At 37.9% G+C, this 25450-nt stretch overlaps 3 protein-coding genes across 5 annotated transcripts in view; 2 read left to right on the plus strand and 1 right to left on the minus strand.

The window, feature by feature from the left end:
- syt7b (synaptotagmin VIIb) overlaps positions 1-8137 on the minus strand; it is a 92170-nt gene extending 84033 nt beyond the window's left edge. The window contains exon 1 of the mRNA XM_087173908.1: positions 7787-8137. Coding sequence (XP_087030034.1) covers positions 7787-7820 — 34 coding nt within the window. The 5' untranslated portion in view covers positions 7821-8137. The remainder of the gene's footprint in view (positions 1-7786) is intronic.
- Positions 8138-13861: 5724 nt separating this feature from the next.
- On the plus strand, positions 13862-15256 carry saa (serum amyloid A). The gene is made up of 4 exons (XM_023405986.2): positions 13862-13994; positions 14108-14207; positions 14361-14499; positions 15077-15256. Exons 2-4 carry the CDS (start codon positions 14120-14122, stop codon positions 15213-15215), a joined length of 366 nt encoding a protein of 121 aa, XP_023261754.1. The 5' UTR covers positions 13862-13994; positions 14108-14119; the 3' UTR covers positions 15216-15256.
- A 4455-nt stretch (positions 15257-19711) lies between these two features.
- apba2b (amyloid beta (A4) precursor protein-binding, family A, member 2b) overlaps positions 19712-25450 on the plus strand; it is a 62989-nt gene continuing 57250 nt past the window's right edge. For all 3 annotated transcript variants that reach the window (XM_087173910.1, XM_087173913.1, XM_087173911.1), the window contains exon 1: positions 19712-19815. The gene's annotated coding sequence lies outside the window, so the exon portion shown is untranslated. The remainder of the gene's footprint in view (positions 19816-25450) is intronic.

Here is a 25450-nt window from a genome sequence, read left to right on the forward strand (position 1 = left end):
ACACACACCAGCTCTTCCTGCAGGGTCCACAACTCCTGAGTATGAAAGGACCCCAGGACTCCACATGCTACCTGGACACTAACCGATGCCTGCTCCACCAGTGGGTGTTGCTGAGGTTAGGATGTCTGATATGCATCAGAGTAAAACCTAATTAACTGTGAACTAAACATTTGTGCTACATTTAATAGTCCCTGAGAGCTTCTTTGCATTAGCTTATTTAATTATATTGCCTCTCTACTACCTGTAATGAATCATTAACCAGTCGAACATAAATGTTTTTGCTGGGAACTGGGATCCAAAACTGGATCCAGTGAAAGTACAGGATATCACGCAGGCATCAGTGTTTGTTTGTATACAAATGCATTATCATGACATGTGAAATGATACAGTATTGAAAACCTGCGGGGTGGGAGGATAGAGAGAGTTCGTGGAGGGAGTCGAGGGTTGGTACAGTAACAGAGAATTGAAAAGAAGAGGAAACAGAACAAAAGAGCAGAGAGGAAATGAGGGGCTGCATGTGTGACAATGACAGCAACGTAGCCTTTGACATCATTCTCATCAAGACTTTTACAAGTCCAAGACTGTGTTTGTATGTGTCTGCGCATTCTCTGTCTATTCTCTGTCAGCCCTGTATTGGCAGGAAGATCCTGTCTGTGCGTAGCTCTGTCTCACCATCTGTTCCTGGCTAGACTGCTGATATCTGTTCTTATAATATCCTGTTCGCCTCTCTCAGACTAGGTGGGGTGCACACATCTTTTATCTGGATTATTTCTTCCTCTTTGTCATCCATCCATCCGTCCGTCCATCACTCTGGCCAGCCAAACATCCAGAAAGCTATCAATCCCCCACTTACACAATTAATTTTTGTGTCCTGTTCAATAATACAAGGAGGGCCAAGTTGCACTCTTACTCTTGATGCGACATTGCTCCCTCTGGCTCCATTCTGGGCAGGAGAACAAACCACAAATAGCCCTCTGCCTTACTCATATTGAGAGCCTTTCAGAGTCACATAAGACCACTGTGGGTTGAGACAGGAGTCCCAAACAATATCTCTCTGTCCTATCCTACATAACTACCAAATTAAAGCAATCACCACTTTAAGTTGGTTTTTTCAGTCAATTCATAGTGTAGAGATCAACATAAAATGTTAAGTGGAGAGCCTATAGGAAGCATGCCTTTATCCAAGATGCCTCACTGTTCAATCAGCTGTTGTCTGTAATCCCCAAAGAATACTTGGCAGTGTTTCGAAGTCACGTCTTTGTCGCTGAACGAGCAAATCCTGCTGATAGGGGCACCTGTTCTGAGCTGGAGTGGGATCTGGAGGTGATAACCTACACCTCTGCATACATCAAGGCATTCCACGTATGAGAGAGACACAGTTCATGTAGGGAGGTGCAATGGATGGACCAAGAAAACATAAGATCTTAACACAGCTGTTCATTTTGCATCTCCAACCTACAGTCCAAGTTTTTTAGTTATTTTTTTTTTTTTTTTAAGCATAACCACGATTATCCCTTCACTTTACCCAAATTATTGACACAATGAAGATGAGGGACCCCAAACCTGAGTGAAGTAATCAATCATTTTAACCCAAACCATGATTTTCTACTAAACCAAACCCAGTTGTTTTGGTGCCTAAATCTAACCAAACCTTACGAGTCTAATGTCCTGATAAGATACGATAAAAATAATAAAACAGATTGGTGCTAAAACAGATTTACATTTCAATAGTGATTTATATGATATTGCCCACTGGTAGGGACTTCACATCAGAGAAAAATGTGTATGTGTGATTTTAAAGGGCATGGACAAGCAGTGTATTTTATCATTTAATTTGGAGGACATGTCTATCTAACTATTTACATCCCTTTTCATATGTACAAGTACAAATCCCTTACTTACAAATGCCTTGTAGGAGCGACTGTACTAGTGTGTATATATCCTTATTTATATGATTCATTGTCTAGGGACTACAAAGGCATGTAAAGGACACAGAACTGTTGGAGAGAGATCGAGGAGGCAGTGCGATGCAGCCAGGAGAAGCTTTTGACAGCAAGCTTTTTACCCTGCATTTGAAAGTGGCCAATTAGATGTGGTATAAAAAGATTTTACTTTTAGATGTGGTTGGATCACATGTCATATGACCTACATTGTTTTGAGCATACTGATGCCTTACAGTGGGAGAAAAAAGTGAAGGGGGAAGTGGTTACCCCAAAATAAGTTATCAAAATATGAGCAGTACCATAGTGCATTTTTACAGGGCACTGCTTGTCTGTTATTTAGGAAAAAAAGGTGACTGTTGTTGAGTCACATCCTCGAATCAAAGCTCAAATAAATCAAATAATTTGATTCTATTTACAGAGGCATCCTTCTGTCTCACCCCATGAGTCTTACCGGGACATCAGACTGTTCAGATGGCAAGAGATTATATTAACTTGAACAAACTTTAAAATATACTTAAATGTACTGTTATTCTCGTCAGAATTTTATCAAACAGACGACCTTGGAGAGCATCTTACAAACATCTTACATCATTATCAAAAAAGGGCACATCCAGCACCTTGTTTCTCCCTTTCTTTCCCCTGTCTCTCTCCTCTTAATTGTTTCTGTGTAACTGTGTGAAGACCAGTATTGCTTCAATGAGTTCACTAAATAAAAAGGCACAGTGTATGTCTCTTTCTCTCTTTTGCTTCCTCAAGAGTACTCACTACTCAGAGGCACAGCATAGATATTCTCTCAAAACCTACCTCTCTCGCTTCCTCTCTGCCTCTGTCTCCAATTATCTATTTCTGTATTTCTCCACCAGCCCCCTATATCTGCCAGTAATATTTTCAACCCACACTGCTGGTACAGTGGTAGGCTACTTTTCTTGATGCAACCTCATCCAGATTTCAAAATCTACTCTGCCATCTCTGGCCATCTGTTATCCTTACGCACTGCTACTTATCAATAATTGTGAGGCACAAAGTAAAACCCAGACAAGATGGCAAACAGGGTCAAGTGAGAGGAGAGAAAGAAGCAAGGCGAATGCAGAGAACAATTACGATGCTGTCTTTATCACGGACATGCTGTTGTAACAGAGTTATGTAAGAGCATGGGCTTCTGTCTAAACCACACACCAAATCTATTATAAATGCAACCACAATGCAGAAATATACTCTTACATACACTAAATCTCGCAATGTGTTTCCCAGAACAGGTTTATCAGATGGATGTAAACAAATAGTAATACATTATTAAGATAGGAACAGATAAGGTGATCTGAACAAATATAAACAGCATTCAAATTTTCACAGTAATTTATTCCATCCACATAACAGAAACTGACAAGCTGAAGCTAGGGACCGTCTGCAAAGTGCTTGCAATATGGCCAAGAGAGCTTTTCAGACTGCTTTTCTTTCCAACACTACAAAATAATTTTATTTTAACAGACATCTTCCCCCTCCACCTTCTTTTTTCACTTATGAATTATCACCAACAACAGGAAAGGAAACAGTGGTCTCCCGTGTTAAGGTCTGATGTTTTGTTGGCCAATAAATCCATTCTGACTTCCTCCCTTCACTAACCTTGTAGCTCCTTGTATATTCTCCTTTGCTCTTCTTATTATTATTACAGCCTCTAGAGGGCTTTGTCTCTTCAACGTAAACATGTCATATTCGGACTGAGGCAACTGATGCTGTCAACAGTCTCAATGCGACTCAGTGAGCCATAAAGGCTCTTCTTTTTTGTTAATGGCTTTGTTGTTTTTTATTTTGGATAAGTCATTCAAACTTGACATTCATCTGGGCCTCATCTGTTTACACACATAACCACCTCTTCTTTTTCCACTGTGCACTTCCTCCCGCCCCATTAATATTTACAGTCACACAACTTTTCTTTTATACTCAATTTAGACCCAACACAGAAAATGAAGCAATCAAGACAATGTTTCACATCTTCCAGTATAAATCTCTGGTTACTCTGGTGAAATAAACAAATACAGGTACAGGTATTAGTTTTATTTTGCACTCCTACTTTATAAAAAAGAGGGCACTACAATATTGATCAAAAAAGAGTCACCTCACATCTGATCATTTTGGTGTTTCAGCTGACATGTTTCGCCATCAATGCCTTTTTTTTTCTTCTTTCAAGTCAAATACAATACGAGAGATATTGATGTGGCAGTTTTCTGAAACACTGAAGAATTTATTTGTCTGGCCTTGCTCACCACACACAGACCCATCATCTGTCCCTCTCTGTGACACCTTGTGTCTTTTTATTAGCCCTCTCCTGTCTGACTTTTCTATTCCACCATTATTTTTGATGCGATCTTCCATCATCCTCCTCTTTGGTTGTAAATATGTTTGCACCTAAGTAGAAAAGGGCAATATTTCCCCTTGCATGGTCTCACTGTCTGTTCCTCGAGTCTGTAAATCTAAGTAGCTTGCTTCCCAACACTATGAATAAAAATATCTTTGTTTCAGACTCTATTAATTACTACTCTCTCTCCTCTCTCCAGCAGTTTTCTCAAACTACTAATAAGATTCCAGCCCATTAGTTGTAACCACAATATTAATTACACGTTTCCCTATGAGTGTGAATGCTACCGATATTAAGCAATTATTTCTGAATGTTTACATGTCAGATTAATAATGATTCTCTTTTGCACCTTGCATCGAGGCCTACTTGACGCCTGACATTCACACCTAACCTGTTCTGGAGAGATTACAACAACGCCGCAGAAAGATCTCAACACAAACGACAGAATACTACACTATGAAACGTATCTCTGCCTATGCTTAAAACTGTATATTTGTTTATACATCTACATATTCTGATGAATTATTTACTATGCTCATGCCTGTTCATGTGCATAAATGTTGTATACATTTTCAAAAAAAAATATATAATACATATTCTATTCTTAAAGCACAGACTAGGACAGCTTGATCAATATTTGGGAAAATCAGCAAACCACAGAACTTGGATTGCATTGTGGCATTAAACCCAATAAATGACACCAACACAAATGAGGCCCATAATACTTTGTGATTTTTTACACTTGTAGTATTGAGACTTATATAGTGAATAATTACACCATGAGAAGCCACCAACTGTCACTTCAGCCTTCTATTTACAGTTCAGTTTGCAGCACCTCCAGATATCGTATACTTATGACATTAAAGGTTTGAGTCTTAGTTCAGCAGTTTTAATCATATTACAGTCTAATAGCTGTAAAATAAACAAAATAATTGAAAAATTCCCCAAAATTCCCAAATCTCTATTCTTGTTGTGACTTAATAGTGCTAATCACTGCACCATGTCCCACTAAAAATGTCCAAGCTACCTCTAGCATTAACGGACAAATTGTTTCAAAGTACATGATAACTAATAACATCTACACTGCTCAGGCATATTGATTACTTTAAATTCTCTCATTACTTCAGGTAAGTCCAGACGGTGAAGGAGTTGAAACTACAGCTCATCCGTAGTTTCTCAGCCAACAGGTGGAAAAAATTATAAAACATACACGAACAAACTATGTGCTGAGAAAACCATATTCTCTGGAATGAACTGTCTCTTTTGTTTTTAACATAAATTACAAATGCTGTAGTAAACACTTTATGCCTTTCTAAAATTTTTCTTAAAAATAGATTGTTTCTGCAGGAAAATGTGTTAAATGTATTTTTGCATTGTCTAGACTATGCAGGGTAATGCTACATGACACTTAAAGCTGGAGGCTGGGCTATAATTTTTTTGGTAATGAATCTGAGCTATTGATCTGATTCACTTTGACACAGCAGACAGCCTATAAGCATAAAACGCCATCTGTTTTAGTAGAGAGTTTAAGTAGTAAATCGGCAGGCCTTATAGAACATTTAAGAACTCCAGGCAGCTTTAATATGTCACTTTCAGTAAGTTAGACTGTTGGAATAGCTTGTCAGTGTTAGAGATCAACAATTTAAATATGAGCAAAAGCAATCCGCCAGTTTGTTCTTTGTTTTCTCAGGATTGTCATTTGTTTTGTGCCATCTTTAAGTCAGTTTTATGGAAAATGTATGTAAAGTTTAGAGATTGTAGTCATGTCTTCCAATTTATTTTGGTGTGTTATTTGTAATTCGTAGAAATATCAACATCAGCACTTTAGTTGTATCTATGCACTTCATACTTATTTGAGATGTACTTGATAAACTTCTTCCTCTTTATACTATCATTACTATTACTGTCGTTCATCTGTAGGAGTCTCACTGTCAGCATTGACCTTTAAAATTCAGTTTTCAATGTAATGAATTACCTAAGTTTATTTCAGCAGCATTTATAGAAAAACTTTTACATCAGTATTTTCAAGGTGCTGTGCTTAAGTACGGCTGGGTTTTGCTGTTATATTTCACCTTCTCATCACTGCCTTTTGACTTGCACAACTCTCTCTCACACATTGCCTCTCGCTTTCAGATGCACAGACACTGACACAGACCTGTCACACTTACACACACACACAACACACATACTCCTGTCACATAATCATGAAATCACTTCTAGTTGTAGATTGTGACTCATCTTTTGTCCCTGGTGAAACCATATCTGGCAATGAGGTCGTAAGACATTTTAGAAGAGGGGTAAAGCAGTGTGCCACTGTGTAGGCACCACTCACCACATGGGGAACTCCTCACTAAACAGCATGCTTTACAGCGGGTAAAAACAAAGATATTAGCCGCCCATAAAGCTTGACAGTTGAACATAAAAAATGAATGTTGTATTTCCTTGCCAGTAATATCACCTCATTATCTGCATGCTGCTCACATGTGAGAGTTTATGGTATAGTGTTTTACTATTTTAACATGGAAAAATTGAATTCTGGTCAGAAATGCAGTGCCGATATTTTACTTATTTTACATTTTCATTTATGATTGGAGAGTTTTTGAACATTACATGTAGTAGATTGATGAATCTAATACAAGTCCACAGGTAAAACACTGCTGATAATGGTCCTACTGTACATACTACATGTCAGTCATTATAATGGTGCTTAAATTACTTCATGTGGGTGTGGTGGACACAAGGCAAGTCCTACTGCTGTTTATTTAATAATGCTTAGTAAGACACTGGCTGCGTCATGTCGACAGACATTCAGAGGCAGTTCTCCTTCATCAGGTGTTAGTCAGTGACCTCGACCTCAGTTCAAAGATTGAGAGTAAAAATATCCTGTATGGAGCTGGCTGATGCATCAAAAGCTATCTACTCCCTGATTATTTCTCCTGATGGAAGGGTTCGTGTCATTACACACCGTCTGCTCTCTAATTCTCCCCACCGACCACGACGGAGGACACACATCCGTGGCGACTCAATTACCGACAACGATACAAACGCGCGCGCCTGATAGCGACACAAACCCGGGAGGCTGCTCATCAATATGAGCGACAACAGATGACCTTGTGCATTAATGCTCTGGTGACCTCGTGCAAAAACAACCGTGGATGCGAACATCCACAGCGGATCCAAATAAGAGTACAACAAGTGCTCAAGTGGCTGTCTCACAGACAGTCACTACATTGCCACCTTGGGTGTATGCAACATCCCTTCTCGCTGCCATCCAAGGCTTTTCAGCGCGTTTTGGTGAAAGGCAGACAAGCAATAGCAGAACAATTGCAGCAGTTACCACCAGCTTGTTGGAATGACCCCCTGCATCATTACTTGACATCTACATGACACACTCAAGGGCATCTGGCAACCAACGCGAGAGCTTTGAACTATACAGAGTGCCTGGGTTAAAATGATCTACCGATGGCCGCTGAAATCTTTTGCTCACCTTTGCTGTTATCTTCTTCTCTGTTGAGATGCATGACTCTTCTTACAATGTACTCATTTAGGCTGCCTTCTTCTTGTAGCAAAGCCGTGCTCTTTTCCAAAGAGTTCTCAGGATAAACTCTTATTCCAATTTTGGATTTGTGGTCCTTTGCCCGCTTATTGTCTTGTTCGGCTGGCACGCATGGACGCGCCTGCACTTGTGCGTCCTCTTCCCCTTGTTGAGCTGGAGCAGGTAGTCTAGGTGATGTTGGGAGTCTGCATGTATTTTAGCTCTCTCACTTTGTCTCTCCCACTCTCTTTTTTCCCTCTCACCACAGAGTCACTCAAAGGGATGGTCGCAGTAAAGGTTTTAGGGAGGAGACGACAGGCAGACGGGCGGGGTGACGTGAAAGAAGTCGGTAGTAGGTCGTCTACTCATAGATGAAGCGAAGAATCCGTGCGCCCTCAGTGTTGTTGACCATGTCATCAGAGGCTCCCGTCTCCAATATCCCAAGACATCGAGACATTTTGCGCACACTTTCACTCCGAAACCACAAATTTATGTGTAGCTCATGATGATATCTGAACAGATATAAATCAGGATATTCATATGCAAATCATGTTTTTATGTAGGCCAATATCGCTCATATTTTCAACAGAAAACGCCATGACATTCAGCTGCCAGGCACGTTGTATCCTCCCTGATATTGATAATAGTAGTAAATATGACAGACGGACGATTCCTATAATCAATATACAGTATAGTATCGAAGTCTGCCGCAGCTCTGTGTGATGAAAAGAACGCAGATGAAAGCAGGAGTATGAAGACATTACTGGTAATGTCACCACCAATGACATGAACTAATGTTTTTTCACAATCAGTCCTGATCATCAGACATGCTTAATAGCCTCCCGGTGATTTCACTGTCGGATCAATAATCAATGGGATTCACGTGAGAATCTCTTTTCACACAACCTGTCAGAAGTTGCAGCCTACGTTCTATCTGTCGCTCACGTGTTGAGCCTCTGCTTTTCATCAGCGTCAGTGTCATGAGCAGCCTGTGTGCTTTCATTGTGATCATCATGCCATTACAGCCAATAGGCCTATACAGTCGATCAGGCACATTTACTCACCATTCACGTTCGCCCGGGGCCATGCGTGTTACACGGCTCAATGGCGGTCCCTAGTGTTACATATCAAACAGTGGTCATCTGGCTGAGGAGGAGAGATCATTCCTCTCGTCCATCATTATGTTAAATACGTTAAATAAGATAGCCCGCGGTCAGTGAAAACAGATGTGCTCATAATTTGTGATACTGGACTATATGAATAAAATTTGACTTGACTTTAGTCTTTGACTAATACAGCTTAACTTACAACATGCATTTAGTGTCTCACTAGCAGTTAAAGGTAAAGGTCATTATGTAGGGAAACACTAGTTGAAAAAAATAAATCATAATTAATTGCCTATATTAGTATATTAATGGTGATTGATATAGCTAATATAATTTGCACCAAACTATACATTTATTATGGTCATATGGTTATTTATTTTCTCTATCTATTCTAAAAGACATCTGGATCCATTATATTGCAATTCCTGAGGTTTCTCTAAAAATCAAAGGTGTCATATGTGGTACAGACTGTAAACTGCTTTGAGGCAAATTTTGTGATTTGCTATTTTGGGCAAAATAAACAACGGATGCGATGTGACTTGATTTATCTAACATCTATAAATTGAACTGTAAATAATAATACTTATATATGTATAACACAAACCTTAAATCTTATGTATATTGGAACAGCCTTCTACTGGCTACAAAAGCAGTTTGCCAAAGAATATAGGAAGAAAATAGGCTTTGATTAATTATCCATGGACATGTGTTTTATATGTCTCAATTTCTGACATATTGAACTGGCAACTTTACCTGACTGACAAACAGTAAAAGGTGATTTCTGGGAAAGATTTTCAATTTGCCACATCTTGAACTTGGATTACAGTGCTTCATCAGTTCACTGCTCTGCTGTGTTGAGTCTCAGTTTGATGTTTGTTCCTTTGTTCTACCACCTAGATTTCTGTCTGACACCTCTCTGGTGATAGCCCACCATGTGTCATTTTTGTGCTTCTCTGTAAAGCTGATAGTCTTCTGGTACAGCCTTGTTGGTTCTGCTTTATGGCAAGTGTGGAATCCACTTAATCTATTGCATACACAGTGCATTCATTCTTGAGACACTAGACACAAACAGCTTTTCCTGTTCCAAACTTCTCATTGCATCAGCTCTCTTCCTCGCCCTCACTTTTTCTCCCACTATCTTTGTGATGAATATTTATTAGCCTGTCACAGAGTCTTCTCTGAACTCAAAACAACACATTCATCAGCACAGCCTAAGCCATGCTTTAATCCTCCAGCGCTTTTCAGTACATCACGTAATTTCTTTACAAAGATTTGTTCAGACTCTGGGATGTTGTTTTATTTGAAACTATAAAAGAGAGGTTCATGAGCACTCACAGACTTGAGGTAATTTTAGAGCCATTATATCGCAATCAACACCGCTATTGTTATAAGCACTAAAGCAACACATCTGAGCAAGTGCACAACAGCCTTGGGAATAATGTGCTGTGTTTTTACAGCATATTTATAGGCCTTAAGATATGCACATCAACAGGTGGGCCAACAAATATGAGACCATATATAATTTTATGTATCGCTCTTAGATGTAGATGGTTAATATGGTGTGACTCATGGTCTTAGTCATTTCATTACAATACTAATTTCCTTAAGTATGAAGTATCTGCAAGTATAAACTTTACCAAAATCTTTTCTCTAACATCAAATCTTTAACATTAAGCATTCTAAGAGATCAAGGTCACCAAAATAGTTGTTGGTTGGGGAGACTGTGTGATCTAAAATGAAACAACAAATCTATATTATCAAATGACATGACCTGCAATGAACTATGGCAAAAGAAAAAATCATGCAAAAGCAGACGTATATACTTCACATGTCAAGCAAAAAAGTAAATTACTGTTATCACATCACAGCAGCACAAAGAGCAGTTTCAGTCAGGGTATGATAAGAGGCTTAGATAGAACAGATAGGTCAGTGTTGTATCAAGCTGCAGTTTCATTGGGTTAGTGAATGGTCATAACAATGCAATGGCACATTTTATAAGAGGTGCTAAATGATTTCTTATATGTAATATGTGGTCTTTCTCTAAAAATACTACTTTATCAAATTTATAGTTATATTATCATTTCAAAGATGGTGAAGTGTTTAAAGCACATTTCAACAGCTCTGTGTTGCGTTAAGGATATGGAATTATACAAAACATTTGTAAAAGTTGTTTAAAGTAGCAGACTAGTGGGTACAAGATGTATGATACATTCATCCTCTGGTGATTTGTAACCCAACAGTCACATGTTCTTGAAATTTATGAATTAAAGGTAAATTGATAAAAAGTTGCTAATTTCTTGTAAATGGTGTTACTGTTTATATGAGGTGTATATTTACCTGATATGACCAAGTGGGAATTACCAAAATAAAGGTACATGGTTATTGCAGGAATATGATGCTATTAATCCATCAGAATAATAATACACATCATTCCACTTAAAACTTATTTTGTTTATAGTGATAGTGGTTATTTGTATGTGCTCTATTATGGTTTGAAATTGTGTTCCTGCTTGTATAATCAAAGCTCAACAAAATTGGATTTTTATGTGTTTGAGTTTTGTACTTAATTACCAAAATCTTAGTATTATCTCATGTTTTAGTTGTCTTTTGTTTTTGTTTTTTGGGTTTTTTTGCAAATAAATTTGCAAAAATGTCTAAAAACATGTTTTCACTTTTTCATTATGGGTTATTATGTGTAGATTGATGGGCAAAAATGGCAGTTTTATCAATTTACAATCAACTCTACAACACAATAAAGAGTGCAGAAACTGAAGGGGTATGAATTCTTTCTAAAATAAAATATACAGAATGAGGAATTTTGTAGAGTTCACAGTCCGACAACTTTATTTTGCCTCAGGTCAATACTCTGTCAAAACTAAGATAAGGCTCAAGAGGAATTTGGACTTTTCTGTTTAGTGGCAAATGAACAAGCAACAATAGAACTGCGCAAATGTTTTAGGCATTTTAGATGTTTAGATTCTTATCCATCATGTTGTACCATCAGGGAGAAATCTGAAGTTCATTCTGCAGCCTGGCAACAACCTCAAACATACAGCCAGAGTCATAAACAACTATCTTCAGTTATAAGAACAACAAGGAGTCCTGCAACAGATGGTTTGGGCCCCTCAGAGCCTTGTGAGGTTTCTGTGTGCAAGTGTAGAAGAATTGGTGCCGCTTTAAAGTGGTCACACCAAATATTGATGTGATTTAGGTTTGCTTTATTTACTGCATTTTGTATGAAGTTATTTGATAAATTAAAAAAAATTAAAGGCCTTATTTTGTTAAAACAAATAAAAGAAATATTTGGGTTATTTGGTCAGGTGTATATTTCAATTTTAATGTTAACATACCCTGTTTAAGCTCATTATTTTAATAAAAGGTTTGAAAGAGCATTCAAACTGTGACGGGATAATGAGGCTCACACAAGAGACTAATCAAAAGTGGCAAATCAACCAACATCACGCTTTCGGAGGGAGACAAGGGAAGAGATTAGGCTTTTAAAGGAAGGGATGATAAGAAAACAGTGTAAGATGATAAAACATAGAATAAAGAATGAAAAACTAAGCCTAAAGAAAAACATAATGTAAAAAGAATTCCTGCCTCGCAGTTGTATGCCTCTGCTATAACCAGCTAACATATGGTCACAATCTTCCGTTCCTGATTTACATCATTAAATAATGGCCAGAGGTATTTTTACAAAACATTATGATGTCACAGGGAATTTGTTCTTTGACCACTTAGATATAAAATGTCACCACTTCACCATTTCATCCTACTGGACATTTGTGTTAAATTGTGCCATACTTAACATATGAAATTGTGAATTATGGTCAAAAATGTGTTTTGTAAAGTCACAGTGAACTTGAATTTTACCTTTGCCCACAAAAATCAAATCACTTCATCCTTCCAAATTTGAAGAAAATCCCTCAAGGCGTTAATGAGATATCACGGTCACAAGGTCAAAACTATGTTTTGTGAGGCAACAGTGACCTTGACCTTTGACCACCAAAACCAAATCAGTTCATCCTTGAGTACAAGTGAACGTTTGTGCCAAATTTGAAGAAAATCCCTCAAGGTGTTACTGAGATATCACATTCACGAGAATGGGGTGTACAGAAGGACAACCCGAAAACATAATGCCTCATAATGCCACAGAGTAAAGCCCCTTTGCTCGAGAGATGATGCATATAGGAGGATCTATATGATGGCTGAATAACTGTACTAGTCAGCAAATGTTAAATATAAGTTTGTGCTGTGCATTACCTAAGATACAGTACATGGTAGTAGTGAGCAGTAAAATTAGCAAAGTAGTACATAAACTAAGTATGTAAAGAAAAAGACAATAGCAAAATTATTCTGTTTACAAGGTATTAAAAAGTTGTGGTTGGTTGTATTAAGTTAAACAAACAGACTACTTCCAACAGCACATCAGCTTCTGTACTTTACTTTATCATGAACTGCCATTCATTTGACAATAATAAGGTCTGTGTAGTTTCCAGTATTGCAGAGATGTGGTGGGAGTTTGAGAGTTCTCTCTAATAGAAATCATGCATGCACAACAGCTACAAAAGAAATAAACGGCAGCAGTGGACCATACAGATCCAACATCAAAAACAATAAATATATTTTTGTATTTTCTTGAAAGGTCATCCATGTTCTGATTTAAAGAAGACCACATAACCATAAGAAATCCAAAAACAACTGCTACAGAAATATAAAAAGAACTATTGTAGCATATGAATCTATTAAGGTAAAGGTGCAAAGTTATAATGACAAACAGAAACAGATTTTTAAGATGCTCTTACACTTTTTGTTTATATAACTTGCATTTGTCTCTGGCCTTGTCAATACCTGCAGTTGCAAAACTACGGAATTTCCTCAGTGTGTTTTTGGGAAAATCCACAACGTTCCTCAATTGCTCTGGAATTTTCCATGACTTTAAAAATCCTACAGCCCAGCCAGTTTCAGAACAGCATATAAGCAATAATCACACCAGTAGTCCTCACTGACAAGATATTTTACAGACGTGCTCTATTCTCTACAGGTGCAGCAAAGTAAGTTTACATTTTCATTTGGTGATAGAACCTGATGAATATTAATGTATGTTTATAATTTTGTGTGTTTTAATGATGAACTTTATGGACCTGTTTTTTTTTTTTTCTTTTAGACATCTATAACCATGAAATTGCCTCTAGCAGGAATTGTTCTGATTCTAATTGTGGAAACCAACGCTCAGTGGTACAACTTTCCAGTTGAAGCTGCTCAAGGTTAGAAACATGGCCTTTTTAAACATTTTTACAAGAACAATGTGTATAATTGTATGTCTCACATGCAGGATGTAGTGTTTTACATTATATGTTTTATTTTCTGAATTCTCTCATTCGTTTTACTAAAACCTTATCCTCTGTCCCTCTGATCAGGGGCTCGTGATATGTTGCGAGCCTACAATGACATGAGGGATGCGAACTGGAAAAACTCTGACAAATACTTTCATGCAAGAGGAAACTATGATGCTGCTCAGAGGGGATCAGGTGGAAGATGGGCAGCTGAAGTTATCAGGTGAGGAGTGAAGAATAGAAAAAAACAAAACACAAGAAATATTTGTTAATAAAGCTGTAGATGGGTTTAAGAACCATTTGGATTGGTTTTACTCTTATCTCGTCCGAAGGCCCTTTTGTTTTGCCACTGGTGAATTGTGCAGTGCCTCAGGGATAATGTTTTAGCCCTTTATTATTTTCCATTTATATTTTACCAGATCACATAATTCAAAAGTGTTTTGTCTGTTGTCATTTCTACACAAATGACAACTAGATCTATGTTTCATCTGATACAATAACATCACCTGATGCAAGCCTACCTAGACTCCATCTAAAAACCTGCCTAGTGAAATATAGATTAATCTAATGACCATTATAGGTCCAGACTCTCTGATGTAGTCCTGTTTCCTTCAGATGCTAATTTACAATTACAATTATAGCAATGTTATGTATTCCCGCCTACGCCAATATATAAGTCTTGCTTGCTGAAATTGGTTTCTGATCTTGGACCTTTTACAGCACTACGTAACTATGTTTAGAAAAGTACTTGTTTGGTCCCATGCTTGTGCTGTTGTTCATCATCTCTTTTCCTATTCCAGTAATACCAGAGAATGGGTACAGGAAAGAATGGGCCATGGTGCCGAGGACTCTGAGGCTGATCAGGCAGCAAACCGTTGGGGGCGGGAGGGAAGAGATCCCAACCATTTCAGGCCAGAGGGACTTCCTGGCAAATACTGATGATAAAAGCCATCAACTTCTAATAAAAGCAATAAAATAAATGTCTAGTGTTGCAGTTACTGACAACAGTATTTTACACACCACACACCGAAAAAAGACATTTTGTTTTGTCATCTGATTATACCTTTTTGTAACTATTCTGTTATGTTTTGTTATTACTGTACACCTCTGACCTACTGCCTCTTAATCACCAGCCATCATTACTGTAGAAGAGAACACGTTCTCAGATATTTTATCTAATTAAATACATTTTTTATTTGCCCACATCAATATCACATTAATTCCAATATATTAAGTCAGTGACAACATGATTGGACACTTTGACACAGTAATAAAACATCAAACTCATTCAATGATAATTGGAACATAATTGGACATGAAAATACTTTTTTTATACACATGCATATAGTGGCTCACTATGTTGTCAGGTGGTTGATGCCCCTGTATCATGACTGTGTAATAAAATTGGCTGCTATCCTTCTTTTAGTAATTTTTACTTTTCTGAAATTAAAAAGCCAACATATTGAAATTAATATTTCTCTTATGTACTGTATATTTCAGCATACATCATTGTTATATCATAAGTTACAATTTTTTTTGAAAATGTAAAATGCAAACTAAATCTCTGTTGGTGAAAAAATATTGCCTTAAAAAAGGGATTAAGGCTTGTTGCATTTGTGGATTTAATACAACAGATTTCAGCCCTGTGCATCTGTGACTGTGTGCCTGGTGCGTCATTCAGCTGTAATGTTAAGACATGGCCACTCAGTGGCAGTGCTAACCTCCAACTGATATCCAAGGCTGAAAAGCTTTAGAGGTACTCTACCTTGCAATGTGGCTTTCTTAGTTTAGTTTATGAATAAAACTAATAAGATATAATGTTTTTTTCCATCACAGCATGGATTAAACCAGAAAAGCCTTTTCCATTGTGGTTGACACACAGATATAATGAATGCCGGTATAATTAACCTCCAGAATGAAACAAAAATGTAACATCTCTTTCCATGAACAGGGTCTCTTTTACTCTAGAACATCCACTTCTTCGGAGTCAACAGTGGTCTTTGGAACTACTTTAGAGAGAAGAAATAAACCCTATGATTTTTTTTTTTGTTAAATCACATTGCTGTTGAATTTTTAATATGCAATACTTAATGCTTTGAGCACCTCAAATGAAATTCCAGTCACCTCTATTGTATTGGTGTGACCAGAGAAATGTGAGCTGGATATCTCAAAACCTGCTGCATGGATAACATTAGAAGTGAGAAAATGTGTTTTTGTAGAAGTTTTGTGAACTGACCCTACTGATCATTTTACAAAACTTGCTGCTGAGTTATACATTTTCAAACTCCTCAAAGATTCTTAAAGGTCGTGCACATGCACATAGGTGTTATCAATGACCAAACTCAACATACTGACAGAAATGGTAAGACTGAAGGTTGTCACCAGTGACATTAGCAGAAAATACAAAAAGCCAAAAGGCAAAATAATAAAGCAAAGGTTGGAAGCTGAACGTAATTGCAGAGGCAATATTGGCTGAAAAACAGCTTATATCAACTGATATGTAATGCTTTGAAAACTCAGAAGCTGAAATGTAAAACTGGAGGTGGAAGCTGAAGTGCATTAGCTGAGAGCTGGTCACAGGATTGTAATCAACATAGATTTTCTAATGTAAATTCTTGTTGACACAATAATAAAATGCAGTTTCAGAGTTGGATTTGTTTGCTTGTCTTTCATTTGCATAATAATAAAACAAAATGTTAGCCATTAGTAGTCAGTCAACTACTAGCAGGAGTCAACTACTAACAACTACTAACAGTAGTTAGGTAGCAGTATAGATGGGTTTCCCATTTACAAATAATCGATGTATAATCTCGTGTATAGCACTGATACAAAACACATTCCCATTGTGTCATAATAACATATCGTTTTAGCTATTTAGAAATAAAACAACTTGCTGAATACCTGTGAAATTACTGTTTTGAGGTGAATTTGTATGCAACACACATCCTTGTATTGCATACCTTTATTTAACCACAAACCACCTTTGATAGACAACTCAGGCTGCCAACGTGATACATATTCCAGAAACAGCAGCTAGTAGCAATAATAATGCTACACAAGGTAATTCGCAAAGTTAGCTCCATATGTAGAGAAACATGAACTGTGTGTGTCCAAAAACATCAACTGACAGCACAGGAAAAAACTTCAAAGCACACCATCAGCATAAAAGAAATAGCGTTGTCATGCTGGATTAGAGTGAACGCAAAATCTTATATTGGAGATGACTGCAGTATAAACATGTAGAGCATCCCAAACCTGACAAACTGTGTCAAAACAGGATTTAATCAGTATTACTGACCAGCCACACAGGATCATCAAAAGAGACTGTAGGCCTGTTTTTATTTTTGGAGAATTATAAGTACAATAACGTGACACAATTTCTATCTCAAGCTATTAGTCTGCTCCTCTATAAGCTGTCACCTATTCCCAAACTGAAACTCTAAACACATGTCAAACAAAAAGCCCTGGCAGTACGCATTAATCTGCCTTTAACACACAATAACAGTGACATTAATAGTTACATGGAAAAATAAAAAGGTACCAACTGCCTAAAGGTAATCCACCAATCACAGAGGACAAGAGAGGCAGGCTGTTCGCCATCTTTACAGAAAACGTGAAATAGAAGAAAAATGACAACACGCAGGTGGGAACATTGCACCAAAAAATGAGCTCCATTCTTACCATGTTCTAACCAACCGGTATACCCCTCTCTGTGCTAATGTTTGTGGAGCCTGAGAATGCTGAGTCATTGCTTGGCAGACTTAGTGATAACAGACAGAGAGCACCACTAAAGCACCACTCAAACAAGATGCCTTACCTTACCATTTTTTCACCGTGAGCATCACGATACTTTGAGGACTCTGAGGATGTGCATGTGTCATCTTTGTAACTGACGTGAAGAATGACTGAGTTTAGAAAGTGTCTACATTTGTGTTTTTGCTCACGAGAAGAAGTCAGTTAACATTGAAGTCTATGGGGCAGTTGAGGGGTTCTCTTGATGCTCAGATGTTGACAACATAAATACTGAGTTCCAAAAACTGAGCTGCTAGAGGCGTTTGAGGGCATGCTCTCTGAAAAAAAAGAAAGATTTTCCTTATCTATATATGTGCATTTTAAGATGACTGGAGGGCAAAAAGTGGATACAATAGCTTTAAAACCATGTCAGTGGAAATTACAGAAATGTGTCTAAAATGGTACAATTTATACAATACAATAATTATCTTGTCAGATAAAAACAAGCTCTGTATTGCCTTGATTTAAGATATTTCATCTTACCTTGATTTCGCTTTTTTGTGAACTTGTTCTTCCTTTCTCATTTCCATCCCCATCACCTTCTCTCTTTCTTTTTCCCCTGTCTCCTCATCTTGTCCCGTATCTGTCCCCTTTCCAAAGCTGATCTTTGATTGATGCAGTCTTTTCATTTTGGTCTGTGTCAATGAAGAAAGTAAGCACAGGGTCATTTGATATCTATATACAAATGTTACCACCCTCCGCTAGGATACTCTTGCAATGAAAATAAACAATATATAGTCTAGGGAACTTCATTTAATCATGATTTACAAAGCTTTATACAAATCGAATTGAAGAACATTTAAACTTTTATTGAAGGTATATGAGTCTGACATTGCAGGGAGGGAGGGAATTAGCTAGCTGACTAGTTAGTTAGCTAGCTAGGAATTTACTCAAAAAGACAGACAAACTAACTAGCCGGCATCGTAATGTCAGCCACTGTTGGATTTAACGCACAGGAGCTATTCATCACATGTCTGAGGATGAAAGGGATTGAACCACAAGCAGTCAGTTTGTAAAATTTTCTAGTTACCTGTATCACGCTTCGGTGAAATCAGTTAGCTACCTGTCCGGTTTGTTGACGTAATCAAAAAACCCAGGGACAAGATCATTGTTGGACCTCGTGGTTGGAAGAGTGGGGATTATGATAGTGTGGACAGAAGAGCAGCGTTTTTTAACGACCGGGGTTTTTTGAAACATTGTTTTAGATATAACAGTCTATGACCCAAATGTATGCCAATATATGACAGACCCAAACTGTGTAACGTTAGCTAGTCATATAGCTAACATCTGTTAGCTAGCTAATTACGTTGCTAACACATACAAAGTCTACAGCCCACCGAGTTAAACATTAAACACAGTTAAAACCAAATCATCGTTTACACGGTTATGTTAACTTCTAGGGTCTGGCGAATGCAGCAAAAACAATTGTTTAATACTTTGAGTATTTGTTGCCGGTATATAGTTTTATTTTTGTAGTAACTTCTAAGTAACGGATTACTGTTTGTATAAGTAACAGTCGAGCTCGCGCTGGTGGGGTAGCGGGCTCTCGTGCAGGCGGCGTGTTCACGGACCAGACAACTGCAGTGGGCTTGTATTATGTTATACTCGTTCCGGGGCGCTGCTGTCAGGCACTGTGCCTCCGTAACGTTACGGTTTCAGTCATACCCTGAGTGATGCGCGACCAGCCAGCACCACCCCTCACAAATCTGAAACGGAGGTGACTTGACCAGCATATGAAATTCTCCAGGTAAGACACAGTTGTATTAAAATGTTATAATGATACTGCTAAATATCGGTAACATCGATGAACACCGCTCCGTCTAGTGAGGCTATAGTTTTCCTCCTCCAAGGCACCCGGAGGAGCGGTGGATGGATGCTGTTCGTTCAGCCTGTGGATGTGTCCTCAGCGTCGGTGCTAACAACGGGGCGGTGAGCTTTGACCGAAAACGTTCCTGCTTTGAAAGTCTGGCATGTAATTTAGACAGTATTACTGGGTATCCCTGTTAAAAGATTGGAGCTGCCCTTGGAAGTCTGTTCACACCTAATGCTACAATTCGCGGTGATTCATCCATGTACAGCCTGGTCTACGCCTAAAATTATCGATTGTAGTTATATTGCCATAGGCCTTTAGTGTCTCATCAGACTAGGAAGGTCATTAATTTTTAGATGCCCTTAATGGTCCAATTCCTTTCCTGCATCGTTTTATTAAACGGCACCTTAGGCATTTGCAGGCTGCTCTGAGTTCGCTATGTGGAAATGGCTTTTTCAACTCTGATATCTGCTAATTTTCTTTATATCCTATTCATTCTATTACCTCATACTTGTGTAACGTTTGACTGACATATTCAGTTGAATTCTCCCCCCATTCATGGTACCATCACAAGATTGAAGTTGAAAACTGTGTGAGGTACACTACACTCCTGCATCTAAGTACACCATGATACTCTCTGTTGAAGATACTGGTTTTAAATTGTTTAAGACCTCAACATAACATAACGCTCATAGGTATGTGAATTTTAAATTTGGTGGAGGATTTGTTTATCCTTTAGTGTCTGCTGTGTGCCACTCTGTGCCAGTGCCAGCCACAGGGGAGGGCAGTTGCTGACAGGCGTTGTGTCTGGCTGTTTATTGTTCAGAGGGAGCTGGGGACAGACTCACATGATCTGCTTTGCATCATACAATGTTATGTCCTTACCGTCTGTCCTCATCCAGTCATGCAGAATGCTTTTCAATAGCCATCGTCCACTTGTGATATGATATCTCTTCAGGCTGTCAGACGTTTAGTGCAAGTCTTGTTTTGTTGGTTTCTTTCATAACAGCAATATTGTCCCTGGAGTTGATGCGACCCACAGTGGAATACACAGTATGTCAAGCTGCATTAGGTTACTAACCATGGTGTAAACCTCATAGACTGATACAGTAAGATTTAAATCTTTCAGACTTCCATTCAATATTTGGCTATACTTCAGCATGATTCAACATGATTAGTCACCTCAGTCATATATAATCATTGAGTCAATATAACAAAAAAAAATTGTGTTTGCATTCCACTGAAAGGAAACCAGAAGTTAATATTTGGATAGTAGATGCTGAGATTAAAAAGACCCAGTGTAGGCTCTTTATTTAACTTTTGTACACCTTGATAAAAACATAAGCAATCACAACCTGTGTAGTCAAAGAAAGTAAGCAAGCAATCATACACAGCTTAGAATTTATAGCGGATTTACTAATGATGCAAAAGAGGTTAACTGAATAAACATGGAAGAAGGAGCTTGTAGTGTAGAACAGACAGAAGGAGAAGGAGAACAATGGCTTTGGCGCAGCTGAGGAAGAGAGTGATGACCAGGGCTACAGAGGATGAGGCTAGATAAAGGAGAATAATGTATGGCTATTATAGAAAGTGAGGGGCCCCGGAGAGCCATGGTGGAAACCTATAAGGCCTTGGAGGATGCACACAGCATGTTGACTTGCTGCGAAGTTGAAAGTAGAGATGCAAAGTTTTCATCACCATTTCCCCCTTCTCCTCCCACCGTTTCCTCTAGGTCTGTCCTCACTTTCATGACACTGTCCTCTTGTGCATATCTCTTTCACTCTCCTGCTCTTTCTCACCATCTCTGTAGCCTGGAACAGTTTTTTGAGTAGCACCTGCACTGACGGACAAACACCCTCCCTACAGCCTGCTGGTATCTTATTCATGCTGCAGCCCAGTCGGAGGATACTAATTTGGACTCTGGGGGAGGAAACACAATAGAGCAACAGCCTCCAGCTCTGCTGTGCAAATTATGAAGGATAATAATAACTATTTGTAAATTTTTGATTAAATCATTACTCTATGAAGAAAATTGATCTACGCATACTTGTTACTAGGCTTGGCCAGACAACAATATCCTTTTAGCATTAATCAGTCTGCCTGATTGTGGATGTTAGTGCCACAGGGAAATTACATAATGTCATGTGTAATATATGCATAAAAGCAAGAAAATAAAACCTATAGATAGGGCTGCAGAGCGGGTGTTGATTTTCATGTTGCAAAACTGTTATAAAGGCAAAAAGGCTTTTGTAAGATAAGTGGTGCTGCAGTGTTGTTACGGACAATTGTACTGCTGTAGAACAGCTTTGTATGAGCAATTAAAGCGAGCATATTTCAGTCAATCACAGGATTTAGCATGTAGAAGATGAGCTGTAAACCACACTTTGGCTGTATGTTAACTAGCAAACATAGATGTGCTGAGGGATTACAAATAAAGGGGCTGGATATAATTTACTCCTTGGAGCTTGTTGTAGGTTAATCCACTGGGAATTAATTTATTTGAATATATTTTTTAGCTGTTTCAAAACACAGGAACTGACCACTCTGACAGAAAAAGATTTCATGTCCACCCAAAGTTATGCTTTTGGACAACCGTAGAGCTGCATCTGATTAATATTTTCTTATTGATTAAAATGTTGATTGGTGTCACGATGATTCAATTAATTCTTTAATTTAAAAAAAGACAAAGATGCTGAATTACAATGACAGAAATAAGAAACAAATCATAACATTTGAAAAGTGTGTTTGTCATTTTTCCTTGATACATGGCTAAAACAGTTATTTGATTATCAAAATTGTTTTCCATTCCAATTGTCTGTCGTCCAATTAATCCACTGATCGTTTCAGCACTATTTTGGACTTTCGAGTGTCTACCAATGAAGTCAATTGTCTCAAACCTGTCTCATAGAAATTACATTTTTATATTACCAATTTGTTTTCCCAGTTGTGGTGACAAATGTAATCACTGGCTGGATTATGGTCAGAAGCAACATTTTATTGAATGAATGAAGCAATAAATTTATGAACTACACTGAAGTCCCTGTGAGTTGTTCAGGGTGGGTGGTGGGTGTACAGAGCATGTCACTGTGAAACTGGGGTTTGTATCCTGATTACTATCTATGGTTATGTTTAGACAACAAAAGCCCTTTGGTTAAGATAAGAGAAAGATCATGGTTTTGGTTAATTGTTAAAAAAAAACCACATTGTGTCTGAAGTCACTATCAGCATTTTTGCAACTTATTTTTTTGCACCATATGTTGACAGCATTTCATCATTACGTTAATAAAAACAATGTGGTCAGCATTACGTTTATTTCAAAATGTATTTGCTGTTGCAAATTAGTTACGTATAAACGTAATTTCTAGGAGACAGGTCTGATTGTCTATGTAAGGAAGGAAATTTGAGCATCAAGACCTAAATTCATGATGTTATAAGCAACTTTTTTTTCACGCAACAATGTGCTCATATAATTTGTATGAGATATGATGTCCAAATTGTTTTTATGTGAATGTAGTGTGCATTGCATTGAATCAGAAAACATCCCTCTATTCCAGTAAGATCACTATGATGTCATATTGTCCCATGAGCTGTTCCATTATTCACAGTCTGTGGAGGATTTATCTTCAGATGACATCATCACTACAGTGAGCTGTACCATATACAGAAAATGAGATGCTTATGAATCACATATATTACATTTTATACATAAATTTAACTGAGATGGACTTTAATGTTTATGTCACTTCTTACACAAAGCCCTTTTATTCCCAAATAAGAATTTCTTTCTCCAGAAATTAACCCGATTGTCAGTCAGGTTGCCTTTGTTGACTCTGATCTGGATCCAAATGCTAATTAAAAAAAAATTCAAATATTTTGTACTATTGAAATATCATATTTAGAGGATTGTGCAGCCTCAGCATAGGCATGTAGTTCTATATTGCAATGAAGCATAATTTAGAATTAAACCAAGGCAAACACTTTGTTGTGGCCAGGTATAAAGTGGTCAACAGTGTGTAAGAATGTAGAGCTGACAGAGGCATTTCACCTCTACATGTGCTGATTGGAAATATGCTGAACCTTTTTATCCCTACTAGTTGTGTTTCATAAGGTAAGGTAAGCACTGTAACCTAATATATCTACAGAGTGCGTCCGTCGGTTCATTGATCGTCTTCTACTGCACAGCTTTGCTGGTTCTTTCTGTTTGCATAGTAAGGACTTAAATCTTTTGTTTTTGACAGTCATTTACAAAGTTGACCTTTTGTATTCGAATTTGTTTCCTCAAAACTTGAGCAGTCTTACTTAGATTGTGTTAAGTTGTGGATATAATTCTCCGTATCATAACCATATAAAATTGTATGCCATATAACAGTTACAGTCAGTTTTCTCTAAGTAAAGCATGAATATCCTGAAAGAGTTGGGTCAGCCCTTGTTGTCCAGCTCTTGACATTGTTCTGCTATCATACACATGAATATGACAACCATATTAGTGTTACTCTAGTTGTTTTGACAGTGCTGTCTCATTCGATTTGAGTTTTTCCTTGAAAGTGTGAACTGTGTCTCTGCCTCAGTCAGGTTTTTTTTTTTAAAACTCTCTCTAGACTCCTTTGATGTGGAGGCAAAGCTATTGCCTATAGCTTTCATCCACTGGATATCGATCAGAAGTGGCTTGATCAGTCTTTGAGAGGTCAAGCGTTATTGTCGATGAAGTGCTGACTTTTGGCTCAGGCATATGACTTGTTATTATCTATACTAATAGGTAAAAAAAACAAAACATCCATAAATCCAGGTCTCATTCTTTGGATCAGTCAGGCATAGTTAACGTGCCAATGTTTCAACATATCATGTTTCATCGTTTGTGGCAGCTTTTAAAATGTGAGCCAGTCTTTGAACTGTTGTTCGATTGTTGTATTTTTCTCATCAGTGAGGACAAGAACCTAGGGAGCCCTGTGATTCTTCAGATTGTGTATAGATAGCATGCAAAGTCTCTTTTAACATAGTTTCTATTCAAAGATGAAGGAAAAGAGAAAGAAAGTCACTTTTGTGGCAGTGATAAAACAGCAAGTTAATATCTACACCATGCATCAGCTGCCTTCATTATGACATGTCGTTTTTCTTGTGATATTCCCATCTCATTGTCTCTCTGTCCTACTGTAAACCACCATGGTTTGAGAAGTCAGTCCCCAGAATGCACAAAACACTTGTCTTTACCCCCTTGTCATTTTTCAACACATCAGTGACCCGTACCTTCAAGTAATCAATATCAAAGCTGTGACTAGTTGAAGCATGGAGAGGTTTGTGAGAAATGTTGCAGGGCAGCAGGATGTGTTATTTACAATTTCCTGAGTGTTCAAAATGACACTGCTGAGTCAAGTGTGAAGGCAGAGGCCACATTGTCTCTATCCTAAGGTCCTCAAAATACACAGCTTGTGTGCTAAATCTCCTTTGACTCTCCCCTTACTAAACAGACATGATATTATCTTCACTGCTGCTGTAAATACCACATCACCTCCACACATACAGTTACACAATGCAGACTCCACTGGTCCTCATATGTGTTCTTTCTTTTTTGTTT

The sequence above is a fragment of the Seriola lalandi genome, unplaced genomic scaffold (assembly GCF_002814215.2).
Source record: "Seriola lalandi dorsalis isolate HSWRI2012SDOR001 ecotype SW California unplaced genomic scaffold, Sedor1 jcf7180002054291, whole genome shotgun sequence".
Classification (NCBI taxonomy): Eukaryota; Metazoa; Chordata; class Actinopteri; order Carangiformes; family Carangidae; genus Seriola; species Seriola lalandi.